We start from the raw sequence: 16,497 nt of genomic DNA, 5'->3' as shown, positions 1-16,497 counted from the left end.
TATCGATATAGGCTATGGATTATTCTATATATTCATTGAAATTAATAGTACTGTACCCTGTCAGTAAACTTTATAACTTGTTAATGCGAATTTAATATCACAGAACCAACTTGTGTATTTGAAACAGCTGACGAAATTCTTTTATTCGTTTTAAATATTACTCATAAGGTTAACATGGGAAATTCCAGAGCCACTGGGGCGGAGCCCGAACGGACTTTTGAGATAAGAATGCGTCTATATGTTAATCGGGAATGTGAGCTATCATCACACCAAATGTCAGCCCAATCCGGCCAGTATTTTCTGCGTTTACTTGTCACAAACATACATCCATACATCCAAACTTTCTCATTTATAATATTAGTAGGATTAGTAGGATATATATATATATACCATAATACTATATAACCACACTACAAATTTAATTCTACAATATACGGTACGTAGTTTTATCCAAACAAACGATCAAAAACCCCGAATGAAATTTTTAATTGACTCAATAGTCAATGCATATAAGCGAGTCTTATCTTTCGATGCAGATTAAATAATACAAAGGCAGAGGAATGCGCGAGACCAAGGACAATGTCACGGCACGGTTGCTATAGAAACGACGCAACGAGAATTGCGCGCCAACGTCAACTTAACGCCAGACTGTGTAAACACGCCGCGTGTGTAGTGTTCGACGGAGCTATAGTACTTTCAGTTGGCAATACTGGCTTCTAGCCTCGAGTGAGGTGGTTCAACCATGAGAAGCGCCTCAAACTCCTGGGTAATCCCCGGTTAGCTCCTCCCACTCTGCCCCCTATCCCCACCTAAAAGACGAGCAAGTGGTAAGTCGGTGTGGAGGATTGACGACAAGTTGGTTTCTCGAATATAATAATTTAGTTTTACAGGCCGGTCAACTGGCCTGACGATGAAATAACTTGTCGACGTACTGGTTTTCAGCATTTATCTATTTAATTAAAAAAGACGGTCTAGTGGCCAGACGACAAAGTATCTTGTCGGTCTACTGGTAGGCTCCCTATACAGATATCTGCTGACAGATCACAAAAAAATATAATAAATACATAAAACACAAAATAATGAAGATTTAGTCTGAAAAGCACATTTATCAGTTGAGTATTTTAATTAAATAGTTTAAAAAAAAATTAAAAACAACTAGAAAAATTTGTTTATACCCGGATAGGTCTCGAACCGGCTTCAACTTATGAACCTCTTACCTTACCTCTGAGCTATCTGTGATTGTTGATATTACTAGTTTTCAAGCGGTTAAAGAGGAGCCAACAGCTGCAATGGTCGCAATACTTAAATATTTTTTATACTATGATTCTTTTTAGGCATCAAGCTGTTAAATTAATGGGTTTTCTGGGAGTTGGAGAGACTACTGATATCTGAATATAGATTAATTAATTACAATTAGCAATGTTATTATAATTGTTATATGATTAGTTAAAATGTCTCCTTAAATTGTTCAACCAATAAAATTTCCTCAAATAAGTTAAAGAATTTTAATTAAAAAGAAAATATTTTCATTATTATTATAAGCAGGTGTGTTACTATAAAAAGGTGTTTAATAATACATTCAAAGTCAATGGTATAATGTTTTTACGGAACGTCTTAACATATTTTTTGGGGTTTCTTACAACTTTTGGATCGTGCGAGTCTTGTCTAATTATATATTACCTGGTCTAATGCACATTTCTTCCTTTCTGACTGAAATAGTTTGACTTTAATGAAACACTCCCTTTGGAAAAGTGTAGTCATCATCGTAAACATCGTTAATGCAATTTATGGTCCACTTTGGGCTGATTAAAATTATTTGATTTTTTAACGCGTAGCACGGATTAGGGTAACGGAGACAACATACTATAATTCATCCTACCAAAATAACCACATAAAAACTACAATTAGTTTTAGTTTGATTCAGAGGTGCCCATCCCCCCTAAACCCAGAGGCGCAGTCCCCCCCCCCCCAAGCCAAAGGAGTAGTCCCCCCAATTTATGTTGTCGTCTATTTAAAACTACCCTCCCCCCACCAATTTATCTGACAATTTCCCTTTACCTCATAAAACGAGTATTTAAAGTATTTAGTAAACTTGAGGTACAAAAAACAAACTTGCTGATTGAGAATCAAAATTAAATGTTTAATAGGAAACGTCATTTAACAATACATATCTAAGTAATGGTTGAATTAGAAGTTTTTCAATTTACAAAATTCCGAATTTGTATTGTCAGCCAACATGTGCTCAGTATTGCTATAGACAACGTCTTCAACACGTTCAACAATAGGCCTATACTCGGTGAATTACTCTACTCCAACACAGTACTGTAACTGTACAATATGTTAGGTGGATTTAATGTTTAGAGGGTATTAAGAATTCAAACAGCTTTAAGTGTATTAATAATACTTTGGCAAAAGTATCTTAATTGTTTCAAAATTATAGGCAGAGTCACGAAATAAGTCAGACTTGTTGCTCGCCACTTCCAGGCTGCCTTCTACAAAAATCGCCGGGCAAAATACCATGCCACCAGAACAAAAGGTTTTTGTGACGAAGTAATCTTATAATTCATTTTGATAGCCCCAGGATTGCCTTTTATGACTAAAATGGTAGGAACGTATTTTGTCAGACAATCCGTTTGTACACAAAACACGAAACGATAACAGATAGGCCTATCAATCCACGCGTGTATATTGCCGCGGGAAGGACTGGAAGTAAACTGAATCAGGTTATGACGGAAAGACGTGGTCTCTGGATTGTCATCTGCGTTATCAAAAGCTGATATTGGACTAGTTGTAGTGACGGAGTATGTTGAAAATATAACGGGATTCATAATTGAGTTTTCCATTCAAAACTATTGACAATAATAACCAATTTATATGCTGGATATAAATGATGGTCTCGAAATTCTACAGTACTGCACGAAAGGAAATTTTTAAATACTTTGAGGAGTTTGAAATATATGAATACATAAAATTGGGGACAGCACAACATTTTTGAGTGAAAACACTCAATTAATTATGAAAGCCATTATATTTTCAATACTCTTCTCAGTCACTATAACAATAGTCCAATATCAGCTGTTGAAAAAGCAGACGACAATTCAGAGACCACGTCGGTCCGTCATAACCTGAACCCGATTCAGTTTACTTCCAGTGTTCCAGTTCCAGTCTTGCCGACGGCAATGTACGCGCGTGAATTGATAAGCCTATCTGTAATCGTTTCGTGTTTTGTGTTAAATGTTTGTAACGTATACTGACGACACCTCCAGAAGGGGATCTTTCGTAAATCCTGACTATGGTGGAGTTAAAGAACCAACAAAACATATGTAGCATGTAAAATTCTACACTGGTATGTTAAGGGTTGTCTGACAAGGTGCTTTACCATTCTTAGAAGCAATCTTAATTACGAACGGCAAAATGTTGGTGTTGATAGTGAGCTACTTTTAGTGAGAAACACTTTTTCGGACTGCTTGTACAAAATTATACAGCCATTATGACAGCTAGCAAAAATTAAATATCCCCCCCCAAAATCCCTTAAAAATAGTCCCCCCCAAAAAGTTCCCCCCTCTGGGCACCCCTGGTTTGATTAGTCTTTGTTGATTTGTTGGATGACTTTAGATCCTGTGTTTTAATTAGGCTAACTTTAACATTCAATATTATTAATGAAACAATAATGCACTTATCAGTATAATTTATGTACAATATTTTTAGGATATTGCATCTAAACATTATATAAATATCTACTGTGAAACTTTTAATAAAGTATATATTAAATATCTAAAGAATATCTTGACAGATAATTTTAGATATTTAATTACATGTAGATATCTTTAGACATAAATTTCAACCACTTAGAATATTCAATGGATATCTGGTGCTGTTAGGGATTAACAAGAGCACACAAAAAACACAGTTTTGGATTAATCAGTTAGTTATAAATTAAATATTTATAACCCATTTTATTAATTTATAAAATCTGTATCAATTGTTGTTACTGTTTGCCGTTGATTATTTTATTGCTTTTTAATGTATATCTTTCTATTGTCATCTTTGTAATCCCCTGTAATCTTTCTATTGTATATCTTTCTAGCTTTACGTAATATTATTTTTAGTCAAATCAATTAATTAATCAATGCGAAATGAGTCATGTGTAAATGGGGTTAAACTACTTAGCATATTACAGTTACCAAAGCAATGCAGTAACAAACTAAATCAGTGTGAAGTCAATGTCTTACAAAGTGAAAGACTAGAACCACCCCGTACACTCTAGATTTATTATTTGATTTGTTCTGATTAAATCGACAACCATGAAAATATACGTTTGATTCCACCTTTAATCTATTCACCTCATGTTGTGCAACTCAAAAGTTCGCGGCCGGAATTTTACCACTAAGGCCTGTCAGTTTTGCTCAGGGGGTAAAATTCCGCTACCCCCTACTTACTGTAATTAATACCTCAGAATAGATTTTCCTCCTGAAGGACCCAACGCGGATATAGTTTAAGAATAATGCCGATCCCTTGGAAAGTATTCATTGTTGATTAAGACAGATATCTCATTGTACACGAATCTTAAAAATTGTTATGTGATGTCATGATTGTACTCGGAACCGCATAAACGCAATCTGTCGAAGCATGACGTCCTCAATAGTTCCGGAAATGGCTTGAGAGGTTCACATTCAGCGAGAAGGGGAATTATTATAATTTACCAAAAGAATATTTGACGATCTGATAATATTATTGCTTTTCCTAGCCACTCGCGGACATATGCTTAGCATTATGCTGTTGCCTATATGCTAATACAATGCATGCTTTGTGGAGCTAAGTAGTTCCATAGGGCAAATAAGATAAGAATCAGCAGGTATCTATGACAAACTATTTACATTTTTCCTTTGTGAACTGACTTACAAAGAAAATTGATCCGATTTATATACGCTATTAATCAATACATCCGTTTTTAATCTATTTCTATTTGTGTTTATAATCGGGTAAATTGCGTATTTTAATCCAGTAAATGAGCCTTTGTTGATTTTTAGACCTATTGAAATTAACAAGTTCAGTGATTTCAATTGATTATTGAGTTGGCGGAGCAAACCTATAGATTTAAACATCTTCGTAGTTGATGTTTAAATCTAGATGAAAACATGATGTAAGCTTATCACACACGTGTCCAAATGTTGTTTCAACTCTCGATCGTTAAACTAACGTTAGTGTAGGAAAGGCTCACTTTATGTCATTGGGATGAAATTTAATATTGTAAATTAAGTATAGGTTTCCTCGCTTGTCTAAACAACCAAGGTTAAAATTTGTTGGCTCAAAAACAATTTTGGCATCTTGGTGCAAACACACATTCATTTATGATTGTCTGGGAACGTCACAGATACATCTAATCTTCTAACTGACTGCCTCTGTGACAAAAACCATAACATAAAGGATTTCCTCACTTCTTTGACCACTGATCACTACACGATGTACCCATATCGAACATTAATCGAAATAGGTCCGCAATTTCTAATGTGAAGGAAGGAAAATGCTATACTTTCACATCGGACTTGACTGCCAGTAAGGTAACGACAGGAAATGCATCTTGGACAATGGTGAGCGTACAGCCGTCAAGTGAAGTGCACAAGCGAAGTGATGGGTTTTTTGTAGATTATTGGAGAAATAACCACCGCGCCCGGTAAGAAGCGTGAACGACGGTTACACAAGCTAGCGACCGCTGCGCCGCCGCCGGAGAAAGCAATCGTTCCGTATCCCGGGGGACGGAAGAGGTGGTGCGTTATGTATTAGCGGAGTGCAGTACTGCCGCAGTGTTTGAGAACACGATGCTGAGGCGAGTTGTGTGTTCCGTGGTTCTGGGGTTGTGTCTCGGTAGCGTGACAGGGACTGACGATGGAGCGGCTGTTAAACAAGAGGTCGAGGACATATTTCGGACTGTAGAGCGACACATGACACAGGGAGTCGAGCCTGCAAATCCCGATTCAAAAACTGTGGAGGCTACAATGAAGGAGAAGATCTTTGTCGACCATTCTGGTGAGCGCGACAATGTAGATGAACTTCCGGTCTCTCCTAAAACGCTTCTGTCTCCTGCGGCCTTCCCGGTCGGGATCATCATGGCTGACAACTTGTACCCTCTGGTCGTCGGAAAAAACGTGGATTCTGGGAAACCATTCGTAATGAATCTAAACAAACAACAAGCTCTGGTGGTCGCGAGAGCGTCGGCTGGTGCTGGTGGAGACTACAAACTGCTGATCCCGTTTCCTGTCATGGTAGGAAATCTCCCGGGACTTGTGGGTGGAAAAGTCCATGATGAGCCGACGCCGCTACTTCGTCCCTTCGCCGCCCGTGGGCCTTATCTCTCCAACAGCGGCCCTACTAAACTTCGTTCTTATGACGACAGCGAAGATGTTCTTCGTCCGCGGGATCGACCACTACATTACCAGTCCTACAGACAGTTGAGTGCGGAAGATACAGGATCGGGAGAGTATCGCCCAGCACTAACCGGTAAAAAATATTTATCTCGACCTTACAACGTTAAGCGAGTACCACAGAAAGTTTTCTATCCTCCCATCGAAAAGCCCGGTGGTAATCGTGGATACGACGGGGTTTACTCAAAACAAGGTGTGTCCCACGCCATTTCTGGTCCTAAGCCGAATGGTCCTCTGAAAAGCGTTCCCCTGGCCTATAGACAACCACCCCCGGGACTTTATCAGTACGCTAATCCTACACCGAGGTATCCTTACCCCACACGGCCCTCGGCATACCCCCCCGTCAACTACGCAGGAGCCTACGCAAGTGTACCCAAAGACTTCAGACCAAGCCCTTACCTAGGCAACATCACTGAGGACCCCGAGCCTCCTGTACGACAATACGCCCAACCACAGTCCGATCACTACGAGAACTACGACGACCGTCCTTACGACTTTACCGAGAAAGACTATATGGACTCCATAAACAGGTAATCGTCCTTTCCTGGTATCCTGTCCCTGTATGTTTGATAAGGTTAGCATTGAAATTTTAAAAACAGAGTTTAATAATTGTAGACGGATTTAAGTGTTAGAGTGCAAATATAACTATGTTTTGAAGTTTGGTTGGGTTTGGAAAGAATACATTTTTGATTGCTAATGACTAACAAAATAATGTTTATCACCCTATAGGTACGCCTAGTTTTACGGTCAAAGTTTTGTCTTGTATAATTGAGTTGTATAAGTATTCTAAATATTACTATTTATATTATATATTTACGAAACAACAGTAATTGACCGTATTTCTATAGTAGGTACAGTGCCGGTAGTACAAAGAATCGAAGTATCATCGCTGTTGCGATGTGTGTTAAAACTAGACAACAATACCAATATCAGTTTCCTAGTCTAATGTTACATTGTTTATGAAACCATTCCAACGATTTACACCATTTTCTCTACTCATTACTGTATAAAAAAAGAAAGATCACATGATATTTATAATGCTAAATCCCGGCGTCTATCCTCACTTTGTATCAGCCCTATATTGATCTCTGACGCGTCCGGGGTTATCAAGGTTAAATCCGCCATCACCAGTGGCTTTAGCTTTTTGATTATGCCGCCCTCTCTACTGTTCCAGACTAGAGTCCTCTGGGATGTGAAGGTAGGACATAAGAACACTTACATTGTATCAGTAAAATATGTGTTTTATGACTCAGTCATGGTTCACATCCCAGCATAGTTTAACTGTGTAAGGCGTATTTTAATGTTGCAGTTCCTGTTTATACTCTACCACTGTGAATTTGTAGGTTAATGTGTGTTTTTATGTTACAGTCTCTCTGCACACTCCAGCATTGTAACTCTGTAATGTGTGTTTTGTTACAGCCCCGGTGCACACTCCAGCATTGGAGGAGTCCATCATGTAACTCACCATGTGGACGATTACCTAGGCAAGATATATGAGGATATGTATTACAAAATGCCTCCTCCGCCTCACACTAGTGATCCAAACATTGATAGACAAGGTGGGTTTTATATGTTTTGAAAAACATATGGCACTTAAACTTTTATTGCCTATCTTTTTATTTGCAAAATTTCCAAGGTCGTCTGTAAATTAAGATACCCCTCGAGCTCCTGTCGCAGCTACTTCAAATCTGAGACCAACGTCGTGTTTGTTAACCAACCCCTGTTTAAATCTGTTGCCAGTAGATATGAGGATTCAACCGTGTACGTATGAAATGTGCATATGCAGTTTAGAGAATTCACAGAAATTAAATTTAAAAGTGCTTTATTGAACAATAGGTAAATATGTACATCCAAAAAGCATAACATTTTAAAACAATGGTTGATGTCTGTTTGGTTGAAATAATGTTTGCCTTCTAAAATAAAATATGTATCTTTAAAAACATTTAGCACAAAAAGAAATGAAAATTGTCCTATACAGGGTGAGTTTTAAATGAGTTCCCCCCTACTTTTTTTCATTTTTCAAGATATCATCTCCGGACCAAGTCAGATCATTGTAGAGTAGTAAATACTTCATTTTGACTGGGTATACATTTTGGCTGCCATCTTGGATCCGCCATATTGGATACAAAGTTTTTTTTCAAATGTAAAGGTAGGGTTGTGACCCATTATTTCAAACTAGAATTTTACGCTGATTACAATGTCTCAATTAGTTTTTAAATATCTTGATCCGTTCTAAAGTTATGAGGACTCTTTATACCTTTATTTTTAGCCCATTTTAACATTGTGCATTTACAAACTAAGGCCATAATCTCATAGTGGAAGAATATTAGGCAAATCGACCTAACAAATTCGGACTTAGTGGAAAATTTGCACAGTTGTTTAGTAAGCCTTAATAAAGAAAATTACAAAAGTCCCCATAAATCCCGGCTGTGATCCAGCTTTCAATTTTAATTTTTTTGACAATATTTCGCAAACTATTGGTATTAGAGAATTTTTGTAAGTACAAAAATTAAAGAACGTCTAAAAATACAACTTTTTTATATTACAAGGTTTGCTCTATCTCTATCGGTTATTGAAGTTATAGGTAAATAAATTTGCCAAGTTTGATCAAAATATATCCATAAATAAGCAAACTGCAACCATTTTATTTTCCTCCATAAGACTAACATGGAAATTTTAAATTTAGTACTAACTTTTATAATTTATCTCAATAACCGTTAGAGATAGAGCAACCATTGTAATATAAAGATGTATTTTTAGACGTTCTTTAACTTTTGAATTTACAAAAACTCTCTAATACCAATAGTTTGTGAAATATTGTCAAAAAAGTTAAAATTGGCCGCCATTTTCCAAGATAGCGGCTGAAGCACAGCCGGGATTAAAGGGGACTTTTGAAATTTTCTTTATTTAGGCTTACTAAACAACTGTGCAAAGTTTTCACTTTGTCCGAATTTGTTAGGTCGAATGGCACTTATTTTATCCCTAAAATTCTTGGACTATCAAAATAGTATTAGATAAAGATAGATAAGTACACACCACCATTCATTGTCGACCTATTTTCACTTGGTTATGACGGATGTAATTTTTTCGGCCGCCATCTTGGATCCGCCATTTTGAAATGTGACAAATTAATTTAAATATGAAGGTGGTGTTGTGACCCATCATTTTGAGCTACTTTTTTTATGTTGAACTCAATGCCGCAATCCGTTTTTCATTTGCATCTTTGGTTTTTGAAATATTGAAATTTTAAATAAGAGAATTTTAATATTTCATCGAGAAAGTTTGATAACCAAAAACGGATTGTGGCATTGAGTTCAGTATAAAAAAGTAGTTAAAAATGATAGGTCACAACACCACCTTCATATTTAAATTAATTGATAACGTTTCAAAATGGCGGATCCAAGATGGCGGTTAAAAAATTACATCCGTCATAACCAATTGAAAATAGGTTGACAATGAATGGTGGTGTATACTTATCTTTATCTAGCACTATTTTGAGATTATGGTCTTAGTTTGTAAATGCACAATGTCAAAATGGGCTAAAAATAAAGTTATAAAAAGTCCTCATAGCTTTAGAACAGATCAAGATTTTTCAAAACTAATTGCGGCATTGTAATAAGCGTAATATTCTAGTTTGAAACAAGGGGTTACAACCCTACCTTTACATTTGAAAAAAAAAACTTTGTATCCCATAGGGCGGATCCAAGATGGCGGCCAAAAATGTATACCCAGTCAAAATGAAGTACTTACTACTCTACAATGATCTGATGTGGTCCGGAGTTGATATCTTAAGAAATGTAGAAAAAAGTAGGAGTCGAACTCATTTAAAACTCACCCTGTGTCCCTGTATAATAAATAGAAGAATAATAAAACACAATTTGAGTACTTTTAACATACAACAAACCATTATACAGAATTAAGGATATCAGATAAAAAGTGAACGAGTTCCAATGTTTTATTTTAGTTTTATCTACCTCAAATTTAGAAGTGAAACTCACTTATAAGTTCCAATCTAAACTTCCAAGCTTCCCTAAGTAGTTTGTAAAGACACGCCAATCTTTCCCGTTTAGATATTGATAATATTCTACTTCACTCAAAATGTTGCTTCCTAACCAATATCTTCTAATATTACCCAACATTGGACAGACAGCAACGAAGTGAAAGGTAGTGTCGTACTCTCTAAGATTGCATAATAAGTAAATACTATTTTGTTCGGTCCAAGGTTTATAATTTAAATTTACCAGCTATGCCTTATAAATTTCTGTTCTAAAGCTATGAGGACTTTTTATAACTTTATTTTTAGCCCATTTTGACATTGTGCATTTACAAACTAAGACCATAATCTCAAAATAGTGCTAGATAAAGATAAGTATACACCACCATTCATTGTCAACCTATTTTCACTTGGTTATGACGGATGTAATTTTTTAACCGCCATCTTGGATCCGCCATTTTGAAACGTTATCAATTAATTTAAATATGAAGGTGGTGTTGTGACCTATCATTTTGAACTACTTTTTTATACTGAACTCATTGCCACAATCCGTTTTTGGTTATCAAACTTTCTTGATGATTACCTGGCTGTATTTCTACTGAAATATTCCCTTAAAATTATCAGATTTTTTTCCTACTTAAATAACATTACCTAATTTTAGTGAGTAGCTGATACATGGTTACTATTTAAATGAGCTTTGGTTTGCTGCTACAGGGAAGGTATTGTGGGGTGTTTTTTTTATTATTTTTTATTGAAATGTTGATAGCATAGTATAAAAACAAAATTGCCAAATTTGATTAAAATATATCCATAAACAAGCAAACTGGAATAGTTTATTTATTATCCCTATAAGAATAACACAGGAATTTTAATTTTTTTAGTTATCTTGCTTCGTAACTGTTGGGCATACAACAACTCTACAATATACAAAATTATTAATTTTTTTAAGTTCTACAAAATGGTTTGGAAAGAAATTATGAAATGTTGTGTTTTTAGGGTCAAAAAAGGGAGAAATAAATTTTTACCCCATAAACCCCACCATAAACCCCCATTTCCATAGTCCGATTATACTGGTCCGTGAGCTCGTTTGAATAAACGTAAGTTTACAAGTTTGTACCAAATTTAATCAAACCCGTTATTGCGCTAACAGACACACACCCACACATATATCATATGAATTTGAACGGAGGGTGTTTTTGGGCTCGGTGGTTCTCAAAACGAAAAAGTAAATCGGTCCCGGTTCTAGGTCTAACCATGAGATCTACGGTTCCCTATATGAGAAATTAGCTAAAATGTGCCAATATCTTCCAAAAACGATTTGCTTTGAGTCGATAGTTGAGGCTATATAATAATCTGTCTATAATTTGTTACGGGGCGCAAGTGTGGGATTTTATAGATATAGTCGATTCCATCCAAAAATTGATTATTAAAAGATTGTCCAGATTGCCTTCTAATACTCCTAACTAGTGTCCCTGTTGCTCGAATTCGAGCAATTGCTAAGTATAACAGGCGTTATTTTAAAACGAATAACAGTCATAATTTCTGACGACTTTAAAAGATTCGACTCGAAGATTATGAAAATTCTCAAGATGTACATAACATATCGATATAATCAACATTTCTTGTAAATATCTTATCATTGTTCAAAAGCTGATCTTGTTTTTTAGTGTTTTCTACAAATAGCCTTACTCATTTTCCATAATAACGATTATAAACTCTAAAATAATATTATTTATATTTCTTCTACTTGGTGGTGTTCTATGACTAACCTATGTTTCCATAGTTTGAAAATCGGCTCTTTTAATGATTACTAAGAAATGCAGCACAGTGTTAATTCGGTTTTCTTTATAGTAGGCTATATCAATTTATCCAGGCTCTCTCGCTTTTTTCCATTGTAGTATTTACGCCTACCCAGTACCCAAATTCAAATAGTAAATATTTCATTTCAGCCAAGTAAGTAAATGTTTGTAGCAAACTGTTAAATTGGCAAACTTATTGACTGTATACAATTAACATACGTTCTTCTTCTCACTTTAAATTTCTGACAACAGCTGGAGTTTCATAACATTGTTTGTTTCCTATGTTAATCTTATGGAGAAATACAAAACTTTAAAGGGCCCCAGGGCCTCGCTCTTTAATTATTTCTCTAAATAGAATGTTTCCTGCACAACTTCACGTTACGCTCTTTCCAATGACACCAAAAACATGCCAATCGGTTAAGTAGTTTCGGAGGAGTAATTGTCACAAAAACATGCTTGCGTATTAAATAAGTATAATAGATTAAATACTATGTATGGAAACAGGTGCTAATACTGTAAATTGTTTTCCATACAGTACTTTAAGAACACATATTAATTACATAGAGTGTTATCTTTGCCTAATAATAGATTACCTAGAGTATTAGCAAAACAGATTAGGCCTATTAAAAAAATAATATTTTGGTGCAAACACCGAGAAATTATTAGGGAACCCCATCATGGTTTAGCAATAAATTAATAAACTTTGAAACTCTTGGATGTCAGCGCATTGGCGACACAGCTGGGATCGCTGGCAGAAACAATTAAAATCAAATGGAAGGATGAAAGTGTAGGCCGAGCTAGGACATCTGTTTACAAACAGCTATTGCGAGTCGACCTTGAACTAGGAGATAAGAGCCCCCTTGCCTTCAGCGTGGTTGAACTAATTTCTTGGGCGATTAAAGCTATATCTATTAGAACTACAAAAAATTAAAATTCCTGTGTTATTCTTATAGGGATAGTAAATAAACTATTCTAGTTTGCTTGTTTATGGATATATTTTAATCAAATTTGGCAATTTTGTTTTTATACTATGCTATCAACATTTCAATAAAAAATAATAAAAAAACACCCCACAATACCTTTCCTGTAGCAGCAAACCAAAGCTCATTTAAATAGTAACCATGTATCAGCTACTCACTAAAATTAGGTAATGTTATTTAAGTAGGAAAAAATCTGATAATTTTAATGGAATATTTCAGTAGAAATACAGCCAGGTAAATGGAAATTCGTTTAGTTTGCAGGTTTGCTGGGGTGAGGGTATTTATTAGTTATCAGCCTGTCCACAATTAAATTTAGAGGATATTTACCCATTTAAAATTTTTCTTTTGAAGATCGAGGTCCATGATAGCGAGCTTGTCAAATTGATTTCTAAATATTTGTACTTTACTATTTAATGTTTTCCCCTTTACAACAACTTCTACTTTTTTAAATCTTTCCACCATTCCTAAATATCATAATTTTAGATTTCTGTAAATTAACGTTAAAGGTTTAATGTATTACAATTACAATAAGCCTCTAATTTGTTTATCATGTGTTGAAGGACAGTTCCCGTCGGGAAGAGGAGTATAGGCCTAATGTCGTCGGTGTACATTAATAAATTTACTTATCTCCACTAAAGCTACACCCTCCTCCTAAAAAAGCTTATGGCAAATCATTTAAAAATAGGCAAAAAAGGGTAGGTGAGAGATTACATCCTTGCCTCAGACCTGTCCTTGTAACAAAACTGTTTGTAACTCCTTGCATACACACACCAGCAAAGTATCTTCATCAACTTCTAATACATTAATCACGCTCGTAGACAATCCCAGTGTTGACAGTTTCAGTTTGTAACAGAGACTTGCAGCCAATCGTATCAAATGCAGAGCTAAAATCAACAAAAAACAGTTAAGAACCTTCTGGTAAATATTTTAGCTACAAAATTATGAAAAATAACCTCTGTAATTCTCCACTACAGTGTGTATACACCTGCATATAGCTGGCGCACGGGCCTATCAGCTATCCGGGTCGGTCCTTATCTCCCCTTGGCGCTCGCAGCTGTTACCTTGACGAATCACCAACTAGCACCTCCAATACAATTGCAATTTTTTTATATTCCTTATAATACCTTCATAATATTTGTAAAATACAAAAAATATAAGAAGATTGTTAATAAATATTTATTTTTGATATTAAATAAAAATTTAAAAAGTGGTCGAAAGTTATCTTTTTAGCCATATTGTATTATGATTATGCTTTGATACTATTGTACTCGTATACTTTGTATAACATCCTAATCTAGAGACGGTATTTAATTTTTTGATTACTTAGAAAAAGCTTATCACAAGCTGACCTTCCAATTAGAATCCTCCATTGTCAAACAATTCTAATAGCTTATTCCCCTTGCTGTTTAACGTTTTGTCCTTTGAATGTCTACCCCTAACTAAATAAATATATACACTTTTACCATTTACAAAACCCTGTTCTTCACCTATTTGTCCATTCAGACCTTCAAAAAATATTAGATTCCTTATTTCACTACTATTTAAATATTCAACTATTTTGCTAAAACTCTGTTCCCACTTATTGTACTTTAAATATAAAGGTAAGGTTCCTGTTCATCAACAAAAGACAACTTTTTCTGAAAAGATGAATTCAAATTTAACCCAATAATATCACCTCCGTTTTATCTGCCAACATTACCTATCCTTTCAGCAAATTTAATAAACAGCTTCAGACCTAACCGCTTAATTTATCCCTAATAAAAGATTTGTCTGGTTTAACTAAAGATGTTTCAGCTAGGAAAATCATTTCGTATTTACATTAAAAATCAACTAAACTGCCATCAATAATTTTATTTTTCAGTCCTCAAATATTATATGAAATTACCTTAAGGCCTCTTTTATGCACGAAGTTTTCCGTCAGACGGAATCCATTGGGCGTTCCGTCGGGGAGTGTATTAACATGGGATCAAATGGGACCCTTTTATGCCACGGGATTTTTTTACTACACACAACCTTTTTTTTACTTTTGCCATTGCCCCAAACGAGACTGGTAAGTCCACAACCAGCACCATACAAAACTTTGTGCGATGGTTTGAGAACCACAGAAATCTTATCACAGAATCTTATACTTGGCGGGAATAAGGTAAATTTTCATCACAAGGTAGTGTAAGATATGACAAAACTAATTGTCCTGAATACACATTTCTTATTACAAACCAATTATTAATATTTAAAAATATTAAAACATAGTTTTAACATTATTTTAAAAGTTTGGATAAAACAAATAGGAGAAGAAACAAACTGAATGGTTTAGCTCCTGGTGGGTAATATGTTTATAGTGCCAATGGTATTAATTGTTTACCATCCGTCAATCAACAGGCAAAAATGTCAAGCAGGTTGATAGTTTGAGAGTTCTACTTCTTCTGGAAATAATTAATAAATGCTTAAATATATGTAGTATCACAGAGAGACACCTTACATTTATAATAAACCATCTTTTGTGCAATTTTTTAATGATGAGTTTTCAACCTGATGTGCAGGAAAATATGAAATCCCTTCAGCAAGCAACTATGTCAAAGTCTCAGCAGTTCATAGCCAAAATAAGACTGAAGCTTCAAGCCCAAAGACTGAAGCTGTGCAAGTGAGGCTTGGCAGTAGACCCGTTGCAGCCAAGAAGCATACCAAAATCAGATAGTCTACAGGGACTATTTATATATACTGTAGATTATTACAAATGTGGTTAATCATTGTTGTTGATTGTTTTGTTATTTAGTTTTATGCCAATTTTATAAAATGTGTTTAATTCAATAAACAGATCAGTTTACTTGTGTATTACCTGTGATGTATCGGATTAGGAATAAAAAATTGTTAAGTTTCAGATAGTCTTGGTAAATTCAAAAGGTTGCTATGTAATTTTGTATTACTTTCTCTTATCAATCCCTTTTTAATATTTCATTTTTGAAAGGATTGAGAATTTTGGTTTTATAAGTTTCTGTATACAAGGCCTATTAAGAAGGTCTATTGAGAAAAAAGAACGTTTTCGAATAAAATAATAAAAATTGTACGACAAAAATTATATACATTTAAAAGAACCACTATAATACTACTTTCCTACATAGCCCAAACAAATTGAGGCACCTCTATAGACTGTAGTAATTTAGTCTCACAGTTGACACATTTCACTTAAATGTCAACAGTTAAAATCCGATCCAATATGAATCACCATCAAGGAGGTGACCAAAAATGTCAAAACTGTCCCCTTTTGCTGATCCTTATAGGGGTTGGGGTAGGTCACATCTTAC

At 35.1% G+C, this 16,497-nt stretch overlaps 1 protein-coding gene across 1 annotated transcript; it reads left to right on the top strand.

Moving 5' to 3' along the window:
* Positions 1–6,113: 6,113 nt before the first annotated feature.
* On the top strand, positions 6,114–16,124 carry LOC128998766 (uncharacterized). The gene is made up of 3 exons (XM_054425111.1): positions 6,114–6,952; positions 7,842–7,981; positions 15,736–16,124. Exons 1-3 carry the CDS (start codon positions 6,171–6,173, stop codon positions 15,888–15,890), a joined length of 1,077 nt encoding a protein of 358 aa, XP_054281086.1. The 5' UTR covers positions 6,114–6,170; the 3' UTR covers positions 15,891–16,124.
* Positions 16,125–16,497: the final 373 nt, after the last annotated feature.

The sequence above is a fragment of the Macrosteles quadrilineatus genome, unplaced genomic scaffold (genome assembly GCF_028750875.1).
Source record: "Macrosteles quadrilineatus isolate MER2022 unplaced genomic scaffold, UCM_ALF_1.0 Scaffold_7__1_contigs__length_78375512, whole genome shotgun sequence".
In the NCBI taxonomy this organism is placed as follows: Eukaryota; Metazoa; Arthropoda; class Insecta; order Hemiptera; family Cicadellidae; genus Macrosteles; species Macrosteles quadrilineatus.
The sequence above is the reverse complement of the archived record's forward strand: the minus strand, read 5'-3'. Positions and strand labels throughout refer to the sequence as shown.